This window comes from Orbilia oligospora, assembly GCF_000225545.1.
Source record: "Orbilia oligospora ATCC 24927 unplaced genomic scaffold scaffold00193, whole genome shotgun sequence".
NCBI lineage: Eukaryota > Fungi > Ascomycota > Orbiliomycetes > Orbiliales > Orbiliaceae > Orbilia > Orbilia oligospora.
The window spans coordinates 329,613-346,187 of NW_011645750.1; the positions used below are offsets into that span (position 1 = coordinate 329,613).

General features: G+C 44.4%; 6 protein-coding genes across 6 annotated transcripts; 3 read left to right on the plus strand and 3 right to left on the minus strand.

Annotated features, from left to right (window-relative positions):
- Positions 1-736: 736 nt before the first annotated feature.
- On the plus strand, positions 737-2,145 carry AOL_s00193g95 (uncharacterized protein; the record flags this gene model as incomplete). The annotated part of the gene is made up of 3 exons (XM_011128706.1): positions 737-925; positions 1,020-1,808; positions 1,903-2,145. 3 exons carry the CDS (start codon positions 737-739, stop codon positions 2,143-2,145), a joined length of 1,221 nt encoding a protein of 406 aa, XP_011127008.1.
- Positions 2,146-3,797: 1,652 nt separating this feature from the next.
- AOL_s00193g96 (uncharacterized protein) lies at positions 3,798-6,541 on the minus strand (the record flags this gene model as incomplete). The annotated part of the gene is made up of 5 exons (XM_011128707.1): positions 3,798-3,866; positions 3,923-4,381; positions 4,451-4,957; positions 5,015-5,414; positions 5,475-6,541. 5 exons carry the CDS (start codon positions 6,539-6,541, stop codon positions 3,798-3,800), a joined length of 2,502 nt encoding a protein of 833 aa, XP_011127009.1.
- A 972-nt stretch (positions 6,542-7,513) lies between these two features.
- AOL_s00193g97 (uncharacterized protein) lies at positions 7,514-8,890 on the minus strand (the record flags this gene model as incomplete). Its single annotated transcript, XM_011128708.1, has 1 exon — positions 7,514-8,890. One exon carries the CDS (start codon positions 8,888-8,890, stop codon positions 7,514-7,516), a length of 1,377 nt encoding a protein of 458 aa, XP_011127010.1.
- A 1,673-nt stretch (positions 8,891-10,563) lies between these two features.
- Positions 10,564-11,681, plus strand: AOL_s00193g98 (uncharacterized protein; the record flags this gene model as incomplete). Its single annotated transcript, XM_011128709.1, has 2 exons — positions 10,564-11,053; positions 11,194-11,681. 2 exons carry the CDS (start codon positions 10,564-10,566, stop codon positions 11,679-11,681), a joined length of 978 nt encoding a protein of 325 aa, XP_011127011.1.
- Positions 11,682-12,229: 548 nt separating this feature from the next.
- On the minus strand, positions 12,230-13,256 carry AOL_s00193g99 (uncharacterized protein; the record flags this gene model as incomplete). Its single annotated transcript, XM_011128710.1, has 4 exons — positions 12,230-12,403; positions 12,456-12,617; positions 12,679-12,814; positions 12,889-13,256. The coding sequence occupies 4 exons, from the start codon at positions 13,254-13,256 to the stop codon at positions 12,230-12,232; spliced, it is 840 nt and encodes a 279-aa protein (XP_011127012.1).
- A 1,563-nt stretch (positions 13,257-14,819) lies between these two features.
- Positions 14,820-15,369, plus strand: AOL_s00193g100 (uncharacterized protein; the record flags this gene model as incomplete). Its single annotated transcript, XM_011128711.1, has 2 exons — positions 14,820-15,030; positions 15,110-15,369. The coding sequence occupies 2 exons, from the start codon at positions 14,820-14,822 to the stop codon at positions 15,367-15,369; spliced, it is 471 nt and encodes a 156-aa protein (XP_011127013.1).
- Between the last annotated feature and the right edge of the window lie 1,206 nt (positions 15,370-16,575).

Below are 16,575 nucleotides of genomic sequence, written 5' to 3' on the forward strand. Positions count from 1 at the left end.
TATTTTGGACATAGACATGCATGTATAGATAGATAGACATGAAGCCAGGGTAGTATACCGCTTCTGATATAACCCCCCCTAGGACTGGTACCATTACCCAACTGTGCAGCGTACCCTGCATATGGTGTCATTTTGAATGCGTAGAGCTAGGCAGGCTGTCGGGCATAGTCCACTGGGTAATATTAACCGGGCACACCGGATTGGGCACCGGTTTCTTCGCGAAGTTTCCTGCTTTGAGAAAGTGAAAAAAAACAAAACAAAAAAGGACCCCGCCGGCTAGGCCGCAGCTATCTAATCGAGTCTAATGGTTCGAGAGCTCCAAGCGAGTCGGCGGATTTCTCGCGCGAAGGGGTTCGAAAGTTTTTACTAGGTCCTTACAAGCTGGTACTTTATAATGAAGGATCAGGGCAAACTGAAAGTGGATTACCTAATTGCCGCCTTTTTCTCTTTGATAGATTCGATATCGCAATCAGTTCCGGGGAAATAGCAACGAATGAAGGTTTTCTAACTTTGACAAGTAAAACAGAGTTTTGCTATAAAAAGGAGTATATAAAGGAGCACCCGAGTTATCCTTTAGAAATATAGTAACCTTTAAGTTTCATTCACCATTCATTGCATCTCATTCAATTGAACTCGAAGTTTAGTAGAATTATCGTATTTCCATTGACGGCTTTGTGGTATTTTGTGTGTTGCCCAATCGTTCCTATTCAGCAGCTTTTCTTAAAAGAGCACAAAGATGAGCAAGTTCATTCTTCAACCATCCGCCGTCACCGGCATTCCCTCCAAGTACACCACGGAGACAAATCTCGTCCACGCCGACGAGTTTCTGAACGAAGTGAACGATGTTGCGCCCCCAATTCACGTTTCTACTACTTTCCGTTACCCACGGGATCCTTCGAAGTTAATTGCTGCTAAGGATTTGCCGGTACGTATATATACATCATCCCAAAGCTTCAAATTATAGCTTATTCTCTCTCTCTCCCCTTAACTAACGAATTTTGTTTTGTAACTTCATCCAGCTCGAAGATGCAGATTCCCATGTCTACTCCCGTCTCTCGTCGCCTTCGACCGCACGACTCGAGGCTTTACTATCCTCCCATCTAAATGGCTACGCAATCGTCTACTCATCTGGTGTTGCAGCCTTTCACGCAGCATTAGTCCACCTAAACCCACGTCAACTCTCCGGCAGTCTCTTCTACCACGGCTGTCATGGCGTTGCAGACATCCATAGCCGTTTAACAGGGATGAAACAAATACCCCTAGACTGTCCTGTCGAAGATCTTCAACCAGGGGATGTAGTTCATCTCGAAACACCACTGAACCCATTGGGGACTGCATTTGATATTAAATATTATGCGGATAGGGCACATAGTCGTGGAGCCATATTAATGGTAGATTCTACGTTTGCGCCACCGCCGTTACAAGATCCCTTTGAGTTCGGGGCGGATATTGTAATGCACTCTGGGTCGAAGTATATCGGTGGACATTCGGATATGTTGGCTGGAGTGTTGGTGACGAGGGATATTAAGACTAGATGGAAGTTGTGGGACGAGAGGTTGTATTTGGGAGGGGTTATGGGGAATCTTGAGGCTTGGTTGGGGACCAGGAGTGCTAGGACTTTGGAGATGAGGGTTTTGAGGCAGAGTGAGAATGCGACGAAGTTGGTGGGCTGGTTGAGTGAGGAGCTTGGGAAGGAAGGGAGTGCGATTGGGAGGGTGGTGGAGAATGTTAAGCATGCTAGTTTGCAGGAGGAGGAGTGGGTTAGGAAGCAGATGAAGGGAGGGTTTGGACCGGTTTTTGGGATTGAGGTACTGGTTTTTCTTCTTCTTCTTCTTCCTTTTCAAGAAAAACTAGATTGGGCTGGTGAAGTTTATGAAATGCTAATATCCCCTTTTTTGATAGATGAAAACTGAACTTTTGGCAAAGACACTTCCATCACATCTCGAGTTATTCGCACATGCAACTTCATTAGGTGGTGTTGAATCACTAATCGAATGGCGGGCTATGAGCGATACCCACTGTCCTACAACCCTTTTACGGTTGAGCATCGGTGTCGAGAACTGGGAGGATCTGAGGAATGATCTTTTGCAGGCTTTTGAGAAGTTGGCGAAGGGTGAGCAGGTTGTGCTTAGTGGGAAACATTAGTTGTCTAACCCCCCCTCCCCCTCCACCACCGTACCATTGGTGCGGTGGGAAGTCATTGTCCCTTTCTATAAAAAAAAAGGGAAGTTAATACGGTACGTGCTAGACATGGTATAGAAATTAATTAAACCATCTTGAGATTTCTTTTAGAGGCCTTTCCGGGGCAAGATCATTAGTCCCCGTCCACTTCGGATGCAGGGAACTTTTGGGTATTCAGACTCTTTTACTTTCTTCTCCCTTTCAGGCGTGAATAAGAATATTCCATTAAACTTTAACAGCCTTTTTACATCTGTATCTCATCCCAATCTTTTTTATATTATTACTCACTCAGTAACAAACCCCGTGAACGGTGAGTATATATGTAAAAAAAAACTGCTCCAACATTGGGTATGAGATTTCAAGATATAAATCACCGATCTCGTGGACATTCAAGTCCTACTTGATTTCTGATCCAAAACCCCCCAAAAAAGGCGAGAATAAAAATAAAATAAAAAGGACGGAATCTTTTACGACTTCTATATATATCCTCGCTAGTGTTTTTTCTATGTAATGTAGTCTCTAGCATTTACAAAGAGGAATATGGAGTTTGTAAACGATACCGGCCAAAGTTTCCCCTCCTTCGTATAAAAAGACCGATAGAATTTATTTACCGTTGGATCCTTTTTATATCAGCTTAGGGGGGAACTAACCAACCATCCATCCGCAAGCCTCAAAGGACCGCCGACCTAAAAGATTCATAGGATTTTATAATACTTTTATTTTAAAGTGTTATAGGCTGGTAGTATTATGGCTTGTACATACATTACCTTAAGTGCTCAAATACTTATGATCATATATTTTCAATTGACTGTTTATATGATTCGAATCTTCTTGAAAAACATTTTTTTTTTTAAAAAAAAGAAGAGAGTCAAATACATTTATAATAGTAAAAGTTGCCATCTAACTAAAGTATCTAAGTACCCTAATACTAGGTAAGTAGTGATAATGATAATTATAAAAAGACTTTCAACGAAAAATAAAAATGAACTAAAAGAAGAAAAAACTAAACAAAAGGATAGAAAAACAGAAGAAGAAGAAAATATATATATAGTATAGAAACACCGTGAGGATAGAACCTGATATCGAGAGAGGTTGACTCCAGTTAAAAAAAAGGCCAAAAAAAAACAAAAAAAAAACGAAATGTAGATATAATGAAAGCTTCCGACGACATCCATGAAACCGGTTTAACACCCACCCCGAATAGCCCGTCCCCCTTAGATTGCAAAGACAAAAACGAAAAAAATCAACAGAAGAAGAAACCTAGACCTTAAGACCGAAAAGAGATTGAGAACAAAGAGAAACCCGTATACCGAGTGTGCGCATGCATATGCGGTTGTGCGTGTTTGCGTGTGTATAACAAGAATAGAGAGAGAGAGAGAGAGAGAGAGACAAAAAAGAGACCCCGCTAATAGAACGATGACAAATTTAATATGGGAACAAAGAAAATGGGAGAGACGACTGCTTGCTAGTTTCATTGCCGTGCTAAAGGGAGAGAAAAGGCTCTTGCTTAAAAGTTTAAAGATCGGGAAGTGGGGGTTATATATTTGATAAACCACCACCACTATCCCTCAGAAACCCACTTGATGGGGGACATAGTAACTATAAGCCGCTAGTTACTATTCATTCATGGCATGCACTGGGCATTGCCCGTCCATTCGACGGTTAAACCAGTCCGTAATGCATTTCTAGTCCCGTAATTAGTATATAAGTAGAAATAAGTAACGGGAAGGTTTGAAAATACCTTATGATATCGACAAAAGCACTCTAGCCGTGCAATAGAATCGCCGGCTTCGAATTCCTCGAAGCAAATGACGCATTCGGCCTTCTGGCCGTCCGCCTCAGCATCATTCCCCATGGCAAAGGTATCCTTCTCAGTGGCTGTATAAACCACCATCCTACCGCTGCCGCCGGCACGGTTTGAGGCTGTGTTTCTTCTGCTCCGTTCGGGGCCAGGGGTGTGCGTTTGAGTTTGGTCTTGGGATGGGGTGGTGGGGAGTGCTCGAGCAGGTTGTGAAGACATTGTGTTATTGGCAAGACTAGCAGGATTTGGTGGGGTGCCTGAAGTTGATCTTCGGCGAGAAACTTCGGGGCTCCCAACTGCATTTTCAATGCACTGTTGGATATGGGCCTCTCGAGCGCTTTCGTCTTTTGTTACAGGGTTAGGTGGTGGGAGTACGGTCATGCAGATTGGGCAGTAATCCTGTTTCATATTTGTTAGTTGTCCAATGATTTACAACTGAAAGCGGGAAAAAACAAAAAGGGTTCGTACGGTTTCTTTCAACCTCGGCTGAGGTTGAGGTGGTGCAGAGTGTGTTTGTTGTTCCCTCGAGCTGCTTGACATGAACTGACTAGCAATAGGTAGATTCTGCCTGTGTGCGGGCATGCTAAAAGCCGGCGTCGGCTGTTGTGAAGTATCTAGCAGCCCTCTTATAGGTTGGTTGACAGGAGAATACTGGGTATATGCATGAGAAGATGATATGGACCTCTGATGATGATGATGGTGATGGTGGTGGTGGGTTGACGGTTGGGGTGACGGATAAAATTGGGGGGCTGTGAATGTGAAAGTTTGATGCCCCTGGTGAGGGTACGAAGGAGTGGGATGTTGGAGAGGCGGTGGCTGATGGACAGGATGTGAATGATATGGTGGGTGATGCTGTCCTGGGAAGAAGCCATGGGGGTGGCTTCTCGAACCAAGTGAATGTGCTTGTTGTACGCCCTGATGATGATATAAGGCGCCAGGGAAGCCGCCTGTAACTGTTGGAATAACTCCAGGATTCTACGATATTGTCAGTGCTGTCCTTATATCCTGGGCTGGCTTGAGTGAAAAACTTACTTGGATGAATGGATTAGCACTAGAGACCGTTCTACGGCGAGGAGTGCTAGGACTTCCACCAAAACCTACGCCCTGCGGCGAAACAAAGTTATTCCCATTTCCACCAGCCGATGGGCCAGTATCCTGCCAAAACCTTCCTGCACCGCCAGAGGGCGATTGGATCGACTGCCTTCTATTCAGTCCCATTCTCCCGGACGAGGGGTTCTCGCCGGCCAGGCACTCGTTACATATCCTGACCTCGACACCCTCTTCGCCATCTGCATATATCCGATGGCCGTGGGCATCAATATACGACTGGGCTAGTTCTGCCTCAATGGAGTGTGGGGGGTAGACGACATATGATCTCGGGATCGCGATTCGGTGGGGTGAGCAAGGGGCGCAGACGACACGGCCGCATTTACTAATTAAATATGTTAGTACCAGTTTTAAGATATCATGGTATTGTGAACGGCTGATTTACCGGCAATGGTGCTTCCTATAGAAGAATGAGAAACCTGTCCGACAGATAGGGCAGCTGGTGACTTCCGAGTCCGGCTGCCATGGTGGAATATCGGGCGACAAAGGAGCCTCCTGTGATCGTTGGATGTCCCTTAACGGTGTTCGTCGAGGGTCGGCAGGCAATGTGGTTGCATATGGGAAAGAGTAGTGTGAACCAGTTTGGTGAGGTTGGAAAGGGACCGGTGGAGAATGCTGAGGGATTTGAAGGTTTGGGAGGTCCGAATGAACGGACTGGTTACTAGAATTAGAAGGAAAGCGAGGGATCTGTGAAGGCCGTTGCTGAAGATGAACGGGTGTAGGGACTGTCGAGTCGACGGCCTGCCGAGTTTCGTGGTCGTGATGAGAACTATCCATCTCGTCGGCTTCAAGCATGAAAGCAGCCTCGTTTGCATCCAAGGTGGGGACTCCGTCGTCTAATATCGATGAAGGGGTTGCTGATCTAGGAGAGACAGGGGAAACCGATGTCTCGTCAGATGGCCGATGTTCATGTTCCACAACATAAGGTTCCCTAACAGGGTTAACGTTAACGTTTGGAGATATTGGAGATGAATCATTCATGGTGCTATCAACGGCAGCCTGAGGGAAGGCAGCATCCTCGGGCAGGGTGCTTGGTGGAGTAGGCTGCTGGTGAGCCTGCTGTGATGATGATGATGATAATTGTGGTGGTGGTGGCGGTGGCAGTGGATGTTGTGATGGAGTGGAATTCGAGAGAGTGGCAGCCGTATTGGTACCGGGCTGGTGGTCTGCCGGGCCACTCAACCGCGACGACATGACAGCTTGAGTGGAAGAACCGCACTGCGACGGAGACGACGGCGGGGTCGGACCATTTGCAGGTTCACTGCTCGCCGGGGCAGATATATCCGGTTTGACCAAGACCGGAGGGGTCGTAGAAGTCGTGATGACGGTTGGTTTTGAGGGAGGAGATGAAGGAGGGATGGTGGATGTGGATGTGGATGTGGATGTGGAGGGGTCATCGAGGGTGAGGTTTTGGAGCTGCAGCTGAACTGCAGAAGCCTCGGTTGTGGCCATCTTAGCCTCGCATTCTACGAATTCAAAAGCGATTCAACAGACTTAGAAGATTGAAGGTTGATTGGAGATAATAAAGATAAAGGTGAAAATAAATATGAAGATGAAGAAAAAGAAGATGAGGATGAGGATGAGGGTAAGGATGAGGATAAGAATGTCCAAAAAAAGAGGGTCAACCAAGCCATGGCTGCCATGCCCGGACCCACGTTATCTGGTCGAAGTGTGTCTGGCCGGGCGGACGTGCAGAAAAAGGGCCGCACCTGCTGGTCTGTGCCGGAGTTCCTATCAATTCCAACCTCGATATTTTTGCTCACGCGGGCACCTACACCTACTTACTAACCCGATTGATACAGCAAGCTCTACACCATCTTCTAATATTTGTTAACATTCTTATTTAGCATCAACAGCTGCACATCTAATCGATATCTCTATAGCTCTAGTCTGGTCTACGGAATGCAATGTACAGGGGGTGGACATCTGCATGGCATATGCTGGTGGCTGGAGCCATTATACCACATTCCAACACAAAATCGAATCTATCAATCGAATCTTCAGGCTATAGCTACTTACTTAAGTACTTACTTATATAGCTATATAGCTAAGACTAGGAGGTTTAGCTGACTGAAGTCGCTTCGAGCATTGATACAGATATTACCGATGCTAGGCATGTAATATTAATGTATGTCCTTTGAACGAAGTCGACACTTGATCGGGCCAATGAGATGTTCCCATCCCCTGAAGATTCTGGCACATGCTGTGCAATGTGTCGCCATTGTATTACTAATATATTCCAAAGCTTAAGTTGGTATTCATTTTTTTAACTGTTACAAGTTTTCTATTCGATTCTATTCTACTATATGCATTAAAGGACTGTTATACTATTTCACTTATGTACATACATGTACGGAGCGTTTATATGCTCCTTTTTAACTCCTGTAGTTCTAACCCGAGATACTACACCAGAGCTTATTGCAATTATCGTTTGCTCGTGGCTTTCGGTTTTTTGGCCTTCACGCTCCTCGTCCTAATTGCCATCTTACCGTCCAAACCCTCTTCTTGACACCCCCAGTAAGCAAACTTGACATCGACATTTTCAAGCCGTTTATGCCCATGAAGTTCCATCTGCACGGGCTCGCCCGGATACCAAATACGATCGTCGTCATAACCGCAAGAATAATAACCATGATCATCAGGATCAGGATCAGAATCATATTCAGGACGACGGCCGTAGATATCGCCCTTTTTGCAGGACTGCCTCTCAATCAGGAACTTTCCCCCTTTCGATTTCGTTGTCTCCTTGCGTAGGAAGAGGTTTATTATATCGTTTCTAATACATCCCCGCCATCTTATTGGATCAAACCACCCCATCCGCAGCATATAAGGCATGCTAAGTCTAAGACCTTCCAGGGGACCGACTTCTGCTGCAAGTATTCTGTAATGATCCCAGCGGAACAGGCAGTTAATGACTTCCAGACGCCTTATCGGACCCCGTCTACTAGCCTGTTTCTCGTATAGTTCGCCGCACATGTCGGAGAGCAAGGTTTGTTCCGGCATGCCCAATCCACTAAACCGAAGGGTTTCAAGCCGTGGGAGTAAAAGAATCTTCTTTAAATTTTCGTATGGCCAGGTATCAGGATCATCGGGTCTTGCCTTGGTGTAGCCCCCAAATGTGATTCTTTTGAGGCTGGATAAGCCCGGTAGCCATTTCTCTGGGTTGAAGGTTGTGTAGAACCATGGCATGCCCTGGATTAACATTTTTGATGTGTTTTGGAATGATCCTTCGGTATCACACCGACGTTCCCATCCAGGTTCCCTTTTGGATTCGTTTCCGACGCAGTAGTTGTAAATCGCATTGAGGTTCTTAAGAGTTTGGGGCAGTCGATCCTTTACCACAGGATCCGATATTCTCCCAATATCCAGTGATACGAGCCGTGTGGTATGGCAAAGTAACAATGGTAAACAGGCTTCGGAATTCAATCCATCCCTGATGGCATAATACGCCGATCCGAGATCCCACTTATCGCACATACACCGGATTTTAACTAATTCGTCTGGAGTCCAATACCATTTCTGAGTCCAGGTCGTTCCGTCTCGCCACTCCCGACGATGCCATGTAACCCGAATCCTGCTGATTCGCTCTCCGAAACTAGGATTGATAAGAAGGTATTCGATAAACTTCCAAGCTGAGCGGGAGGTGTGGTCTACTTGGAATACACAATGGATGCCGTACTGCGAGTGTATGATACCACGGAGTCGGCGGCACATTAGTGCGCAATGATTTCGATCAGCGGTTGGGATTTGGTTGAATATCTGTAGGAGGGTTTCGACGGGGAGGGTGGCCAGTGAAGCCATTCTTTAAAACAAAACTTGGCCCAGCGTCGCCGTCGACCAGCCGACTTATGATAATTAATTTAGCTGGATTTCTGAAGGTATATATAAAGTAACTTTCGAAGTTATCGTCTTGAAAATGAACTGAAATTTAATTACAGCACGATACGAACGTCAACATTCTGCAAACCTAGGACCTGGTATATACGAATATATATACCATTCTTGCTTGAGGCTTTACGCGATATCTTCTGGGACCAAGACGGAAATATACGAGTTGTACAATAAGAACTTTTTGAAAATGAATGAATCACAAGGTTACTCATTTAGCAGTTCCCCGTTTGATGCCTGATCCTAGGCTTTTTAGGCCCCGCGTCATGGTGGCTTGAGAGCTAGAGCTCGGAAACAAAAACTGTCAGAGGCCTATGGTACTTACATGTGCGGCTTAGCTTGTCGAAGGAAAGAATATAGTCTCGAATCCAGACGCGCTTGAGGCGGAGGAAAGAATACAACGTACAACAAGATCATTGTCTCGATTGGGTATACATGTTTGCATACTAGTACTGACCACAAATAAGGCTTAGAGGTAAACGGCGCAGCGCTTGAAAAATAGGTTCATTCTTGTTAGATGCAAGAGGGAAAAATACTTCGTGGCAGACTAAGTAGACTTTTTAAAGTCCACTTTGTAATACTTAATGCAATATTGTTCCAAGTTTTGCACGGGAAAGCCGTACTGCATTTACTTTGTCATATACAGACTATGTGTAGCTATGTCTTGGCAGAACAGTTTATATGCATACTGAATTCTGCTGTACCTCATGTATACACATACAGGATTTTTGGAAAATATGAATATCCTTAATTCAAACCCGTTGGATTTAAGAGTTCCGGATGGGCTATGGCCTAGCCAGTTGGGGCGAGGCAGGTGGAGCGGAATATATATTCATTCGATCTTGTATGTATATATATAAGTATGTAAGTATGTACGTGTATATTTTGAATTCATATAATTTAAATATTAAATCAGTTTGAGGTTAAGATCGAATATTATAACACCACAGTTTCAAAAACGCAACCCATAACATGAACAGTCGGAGGAAACTTTCTAACTGACTACAGAGCTCTAGAGTTCTATAGATCTAGAGTTACAAAGGATTTTGGAGAAGAATATAACGCAAACGCATTAACGTATTAAATTTCCTTTCGTGTCGATATAAATATAAATATCGCGATGGATGGGCGAATGTACTTGGAAACATTAGACTGCAGTACTTTGCCACATAGTTGGTGATCCTCCGCTCTAGCACCCGGAGATTGAACAAATTCATTACTGCCTTTCGGCTTATGATACGCAAAGGAAAGCGAAATACATAAATACATTAATGTGGGTGGCTTGGACTCAACCAACCGAACTTAAAGCTTTGGAGCTCCGGAGCCGTTTCGCGATCGTTCGTACCTCACTTAGCACTACTGATTACGAAGTATTCTATCCTAGATGTTTACAGGATCAGCAGCATTTCTACAAAAATTCATAAATAGTTTATGAAGTGCCGATGGCCATCGATGGTCTGTTCAACTAGGATCCTCCTTCAATCTAGTTCCTAGAAATTTCGGGCCGGTTTATGGCATGGCTGACTAGACTGTTGAACTACCAGACATTCATAGCTGTTTTATCTCATCTCTGGGGAAATATCACTATGCTAAACCTATTCTTTCTTATTCTCCAAATCTCTACCCTTCAACCCATTCTCAGTTCCCCAGTATCAATCCACCCCCTCGAAAACCCCCCAGAATTGACCACACCAGACCTAAACAAAACCACATCAGGTGTAACTCCAAACCCTAAAAAGCGCGGACCTCCAGACGGCTGGTACACCAAAGGCGGATATCTCACCTGTCTGACAATCGACGAAGTTATCACCCGCTGGCGTGAACAATCCTACCCCGCAAATATCGGCCCGATCCGCCCTGGTGACTACAGGTTCTTACATAACGTTTTAGAAAATTCGCCACGACATCACGTCGTCGAATTCATCTCAACCTTCATAGACCATTGCCAGGAATGTGCATGTTCGTCGAGAGATAATGATGAAACTGGAAATGCGATTTTAAAACCGCCGGAGATGTCGCCGGAGTTGACCCTGTGTGAGACTCAAGAGAAGGCGAATAGTTGTATGTATTTGTTTGGTTAGTATGGCCCTTTCGAGCCTTCGGAGCATCCTTCTGGTTTTTTTTGTTTTATCATATTATATGTTTGAAGTATGAAAAGACATGCATAGTAATTTTGGTGGAATTTTGACTGTTAACGTTGAGGTTTTATAATATAGGATGCACATGTCAAGTTCTCATTTTCCCAAAGGATGATCCGGAGGTGACGGCGGCGTCTTTATTTAGCGCCCTAAATCAGCCTTTCATGCCACCATTGAGGTCACATAGCCAACAAAAGAAGACTAGGAGGAGGAGGAAGGGGATGTTCAATCCGACAGACCTTGCGGGTATTGCTGAGGGAAATGAACATAGCAGGGGAGGCGCGGCCGGGTCTTCCAGGGAGAAGTGGCTGGTGCCCGGGGTCAAAGAACCATTCTGGTTGGAAGGACCAGATGAAGAGCCTACGGGAGACTCACGGAATTGGTTTCGTGGGTTAAATGGGGATTTGAGGAGTATTTCGGGGAGTAGCAGCGCTCTGAGAAAGAGGAATGACCTCGAGGATCAAACCCCTAATCATGATATAGAAGAAGGGAATGGAATAGCTCAAGCGGAGAATATCGGCGCCGGCGCCAACAAAACGATCGAAGACTTTAAATATAAATATTAGTTAGATTATTAAAATCGAGGGCCGGATCGAGTCATTAGTATTAGAATTGACCTAGCTAGGTAGATTTCTTAAGGCCCTGAATATAAAGGTAGGCATAGATGGATAAGGTCAGGCTTTGCCTCTGTAATACTACTAGATGTCACCGTGATAGGGTATACTTTGTCAAAATCGATGTTCTTTTTTGAAATGTTGATAGATCTCGAGGCTGCGAGGATAGTGTTGATCTGTTGCATTTCCACATCTGGACACCAATGGAATCAATAGAATTTCATAAGAATCATGAAGCGCACCCAAGGTTTTGCTTCATTCATTTTTAAATTTTTGATACTGTTTTGTCAAGCATCTTAGTCTAAAAATGTCTCTCGAGTTTAAAATGCTGTTAAAAAAAAAAAAATCACAAAGCTCGAGATCATTAAAAGTAGCGGTTCCATAATACCACAAATTCAACACAATTTGCCGTTCGACCAGGATATATTTCTATATATTGTTACGCTACAGAGCTCCGGTAGATACATTGAACTAGGTGAATCGGATGACTAAAAACCGATCTAATAGTTGTAATCATAGTTTTCCTGAACGTTATCGGCACCGTTATAATCGTCGGCATCCTGTTGGTTCTCTTGTGGTGGTGGCGCTGGCTCCTCTTGATGTGGAATCTCTACTGGAGTCGCTGCTGGAGGTTGAACCTCTTGAATAGGAACGCAGCCTCCGAAGGGGCCGTTCTATTAAACGTTAGCAAGTCGTTCGATGCTAGAAGTATGAATATAATATTACCGGGGCACTATTTTGGCAGCGTATCATGCAGATATTGTTCCTGCCGGCATATGATCCACCGCAGGTCATGTTATCTGGAAGCTTGACTCGAAGTTGTTGGTCCTTGAGGGACCCGTAGTCGTTGGTTGAATGCTTGCCGGTGTGTTTGACTTGCCATTGAACCTGTTTTTAGTTTATTAGCTATTATATAAAACTTAATACGAGTAAAGATTGAGAAATGTACCGCCAACTCCGCAGCCCATGTACCCGCGTTACCGCCATAATCTATGAAGCACCGATAAGGTCCAGCACCATCGGCATTGACCTGATGGATCTTCATAATCACGTGACCACCCTTGCTGACCTGAGGGAGCTTATTACTGTTCACCAGTTTCTCCACCTCAGACGCGATAGGAATGAATGGCTTATTGACACATATTTCGTCATATAGTACCAATCATTCTTTTTGCCCCCAGATTTTTTGTATGGTTTATCCTTGTTTGGATTATACGATTCATGATATCTATTGATGTAGAAGAGACTGAGACCGCATCCAGTGGGGAGGTACTCTCTTTTCTCACAAGTTTTACGCCATCTACCTGCTTTACAGGGGACAGCGGGGTTGGAGAAGACGGCTACGTCTCGCTGGAAGGGGAGTTGACCTTGTCCGTTTGCCGGGGTGGTGGTACGATAACCGAGAGCCCAGCCTTGGATATTTGGGTCGGCGTCGCCAGCGGCCCAGTAGATGAAGGAGTGGGCGGATATGGAGGGGACGATAGTCGTGAGGGCGATGACGCCGGATGAAAGGAGTGTGAATTTCATTGTTCTTCGAGTAGTATACTGTATAAGCTTTAATAGAATATATTTATTCTGTGTAGTGAAAGTATAATAATAAAAAAGAACGGCAGGATTCAAGAACCCGATTTGTAAAAGAATGTCAGTCTGTAAAAGACCGGTGGGGGTGAGTGGGCTGGAGGCGCTGCTGAGAAAAGGAAAGATTAAAAGGTGAAGTTTGGGTTTCTTATATACATTCTCCCCTCACTATCTTCGATTTTCAAGATCGATTGTTCAAATACTCCAATCCAGTCTTGAGATCTTACTATCCGCAACTCGAATACAAAAGATCGATTGTGATATCGGTATCACCGGCTGACTACAAAGCTCACGCGAAGCAAGAATCCCCAATAAAGCTACAACATGCGGATACGAGTGAGAGGTGACATCGCTATGTGTAAAGTCTACTAAAATAATTTCACCTCACCACTTCTCGATGCGGCGATCCTTGATAAGAATCTGGCGTGCATAGATGCCAAATTCGATGTTCTCTATAGTGTAATATTTCTGTTTCCAAACAATGCAATACAATACCCACTCACCCCAAAACTGTTGCACAACTTTTCATATACAAGGAACTTCTCGATGCGGTACAACCTTGTATAATTTCTGGCGCGCAGTAGTACCCGCACCGAAGTTGCGCTTAACGTCTACAAATCAGAATACTACAAGCGAGTTCACATCTGTCCGGATCATCCTACCGATATCGATGGGTTCTCTCACGTGATCATGATTAGAGGGGGAATCTTGCTTTATTATAATTATAATTAAGACTTTAAGAGGGGTATAATATATGTGGATCAAAGGCTACAAAAGGAAAAAAATGAAAGAGGATGGCAGAGGCATAATTGTCTTTTTTTCGGAGTTTGTTACCTTAGAACGTTTCTACGTTCTGGTTTTGTAGTTTTTGTCTCCGTATGTTGAAGTACCTTGGCGGCCAGCCAACGCTGGTCATTCGGATCACGGATACGTATCGATGATCAATTAAGTTGACAGCTGAGAAACCCGGGTTTGTGTCTCAAAGGCTTAATAGCAAGAGCCGTCTTAATTAGGTGGTAGATAGTATTAATCTTCGAGCTTCTGTGGCGGTTTTGCATGAAATTGTTTGATCATGACCCAGGTACCCAGCTGATAATTTGTACGAACGGGCATGGACGTGCGTTGAATTGCTGGTGTTAACCTCAAGCGAAAAGCCCCAGTAAAATTGAAATACACAAGCCTTATTCTTACTTACAACAATTGCATGTTAGCAGGCTGGAATTCATACCAATGAACTTCAAGCGAATTCTAGCCCCGCTTTGGAAACCACACTAGCTGTTAGACTGGTTCCTTGGATAGCTAGATACAGACTTAATCACAGTTGAGGAGTCTGGCGACGAGACAAGACTTAATCCACCTAGTGTATCTCGATATAGCTATCTGGGTGAGTAGTTCTAAAATATACCATCAAGTTCGCCATAACTAACAACTCTTACAGCTACCCTATTAGTTATTACCTTTATCGACTTCAAATAGCGACTTATAAAGTAGTATCTATTGATTTATTCGAAGATGGCAAAGGTCGTCAATATACAAAAGATCCAAAATGCTATCGGCTATGTCTTCAAATCCAACACCCTCGTAGAGGAGGCCCTCGAATCGACTGGTCACGCGCGACTCGTCTCTGGTAAAGGAGATGGCCACAGACGGTTGGCTTCATTGGGAGATAAAGTTCTGGGTCTGGTACAAATTGATCAGTGGTATGGAACCCAGCAGACCAGAGGTAAGTTGCGTATATATAGTAAACTGCGGATACTAGGATGTTCCAAATCAAGAGTATTGCTGATATCTAACGTCCCTAGGGATCGCGGATGTACTTCTTAAAGATAATGTAACCAATCGAAGGCTACAAGAATGCGCAGATCAATTAGGGATTACGAGCGAAATTCTTGTAGCACCAGAGCAAGCTTATTTACATCTTCAAGGTGGACAGATAGGCAGGGTGACCTCGGCTTCGGCTGTAGAGGCTTTGTTGGGAGCGGTTTGGTTAGATTCAAATAGGGACTTCGAGCAGGTCAAAAAGGTTGTCTGCAAACTGGGGATAATGGATAATGAATCGTAGGTGAATATACTCTCTGCAATTACAATGGCATGGTTAATGGTCTTACTTTTCGTGCTGATTCTAAATGGAGGGACTTGAAGGGAACGGAATTAAAATCCGTAAGAGGGACCTACATGCACACGAAGGAACGAAATACGAGACGCTAGAAACAATAAGACATGCATCATCTCGGTATATGGATATCTTAGTAGTCATAGTATTGGGAAACTTTGGGGGACACCCGGCCGAAGTCTGACATCTGTTAATCCTTGGTACGTCCGGTACATATTCATACACCTACCTACCTACCTAAAGTACCTGACTTTCTGCACTTTTAAGAATAAAAATTGACGGGAAAGGAGTTTAAATATAGACTTAGTTCTTCATGGGACTAGTCTACGAAGTGGCTAGTGGCTAGGATAAGGCGAATCGTCCGACTCAAGAATGCAACCTCCCCCGAATGGACTTTTTTGCGACAAGTGGGTATGTTTACAAACATGTTTCAAGAAACTAGTCCAAGTGCTGAACATCGATATTAGCTAGATATATGTGCAATACCAATATTGCAAATCTCGGTGTAATGGGTGTGATGGAACTGGAAATCTCTCCTAGACCGGCTAGATCTGTCCAACCTGGAGGGACATCATCGAGGAAGAAATAGAAACAGTGGAATGCAAAGAGTCCTGTGATAACGTCAGTGGTTCAATGAAACTTTTTTTTTCCCTCTTCCTTTTCTTCCTTTCCTCTTCCCCTCCTCTCCTTCTGTTTGGTACCATATGGCCATGGTGAGGATGCTATTTATAACAAGCGAAACGTGCAGCTTCCATGTCTCTGTCGTGTGGACATGGGTATTGTGACCATCCAGTTGTCCATCGGTAACGATAATACCATTAATAACCTCTCGCTCGAATACTCTGAGTTCATTTCGAACTCTCGGTATTTCTTCAAAAAAAAAAGTTTGAAGCAGATTGATGATATCGAAATGACGGTGATAGCTAATTAATTACTTATATGAGAAATTGACCAGGACCGCATCCGCGCGGCTCTTTGGAAGAGCGAGTGGAGAGCGAGCAAGAGAAGTCTCGACAAAAACGGGCTGAAACTGGTCGGGATTTATGTTCCTGATAGCGACGGGCATAGCCACTTTCGCTGGTGGGTTCCCCTCCTGCAGGCCATGCAAAAACACCGGCGCGATTGCAACCCCAACTGCACGCTTTGGTTTAATCC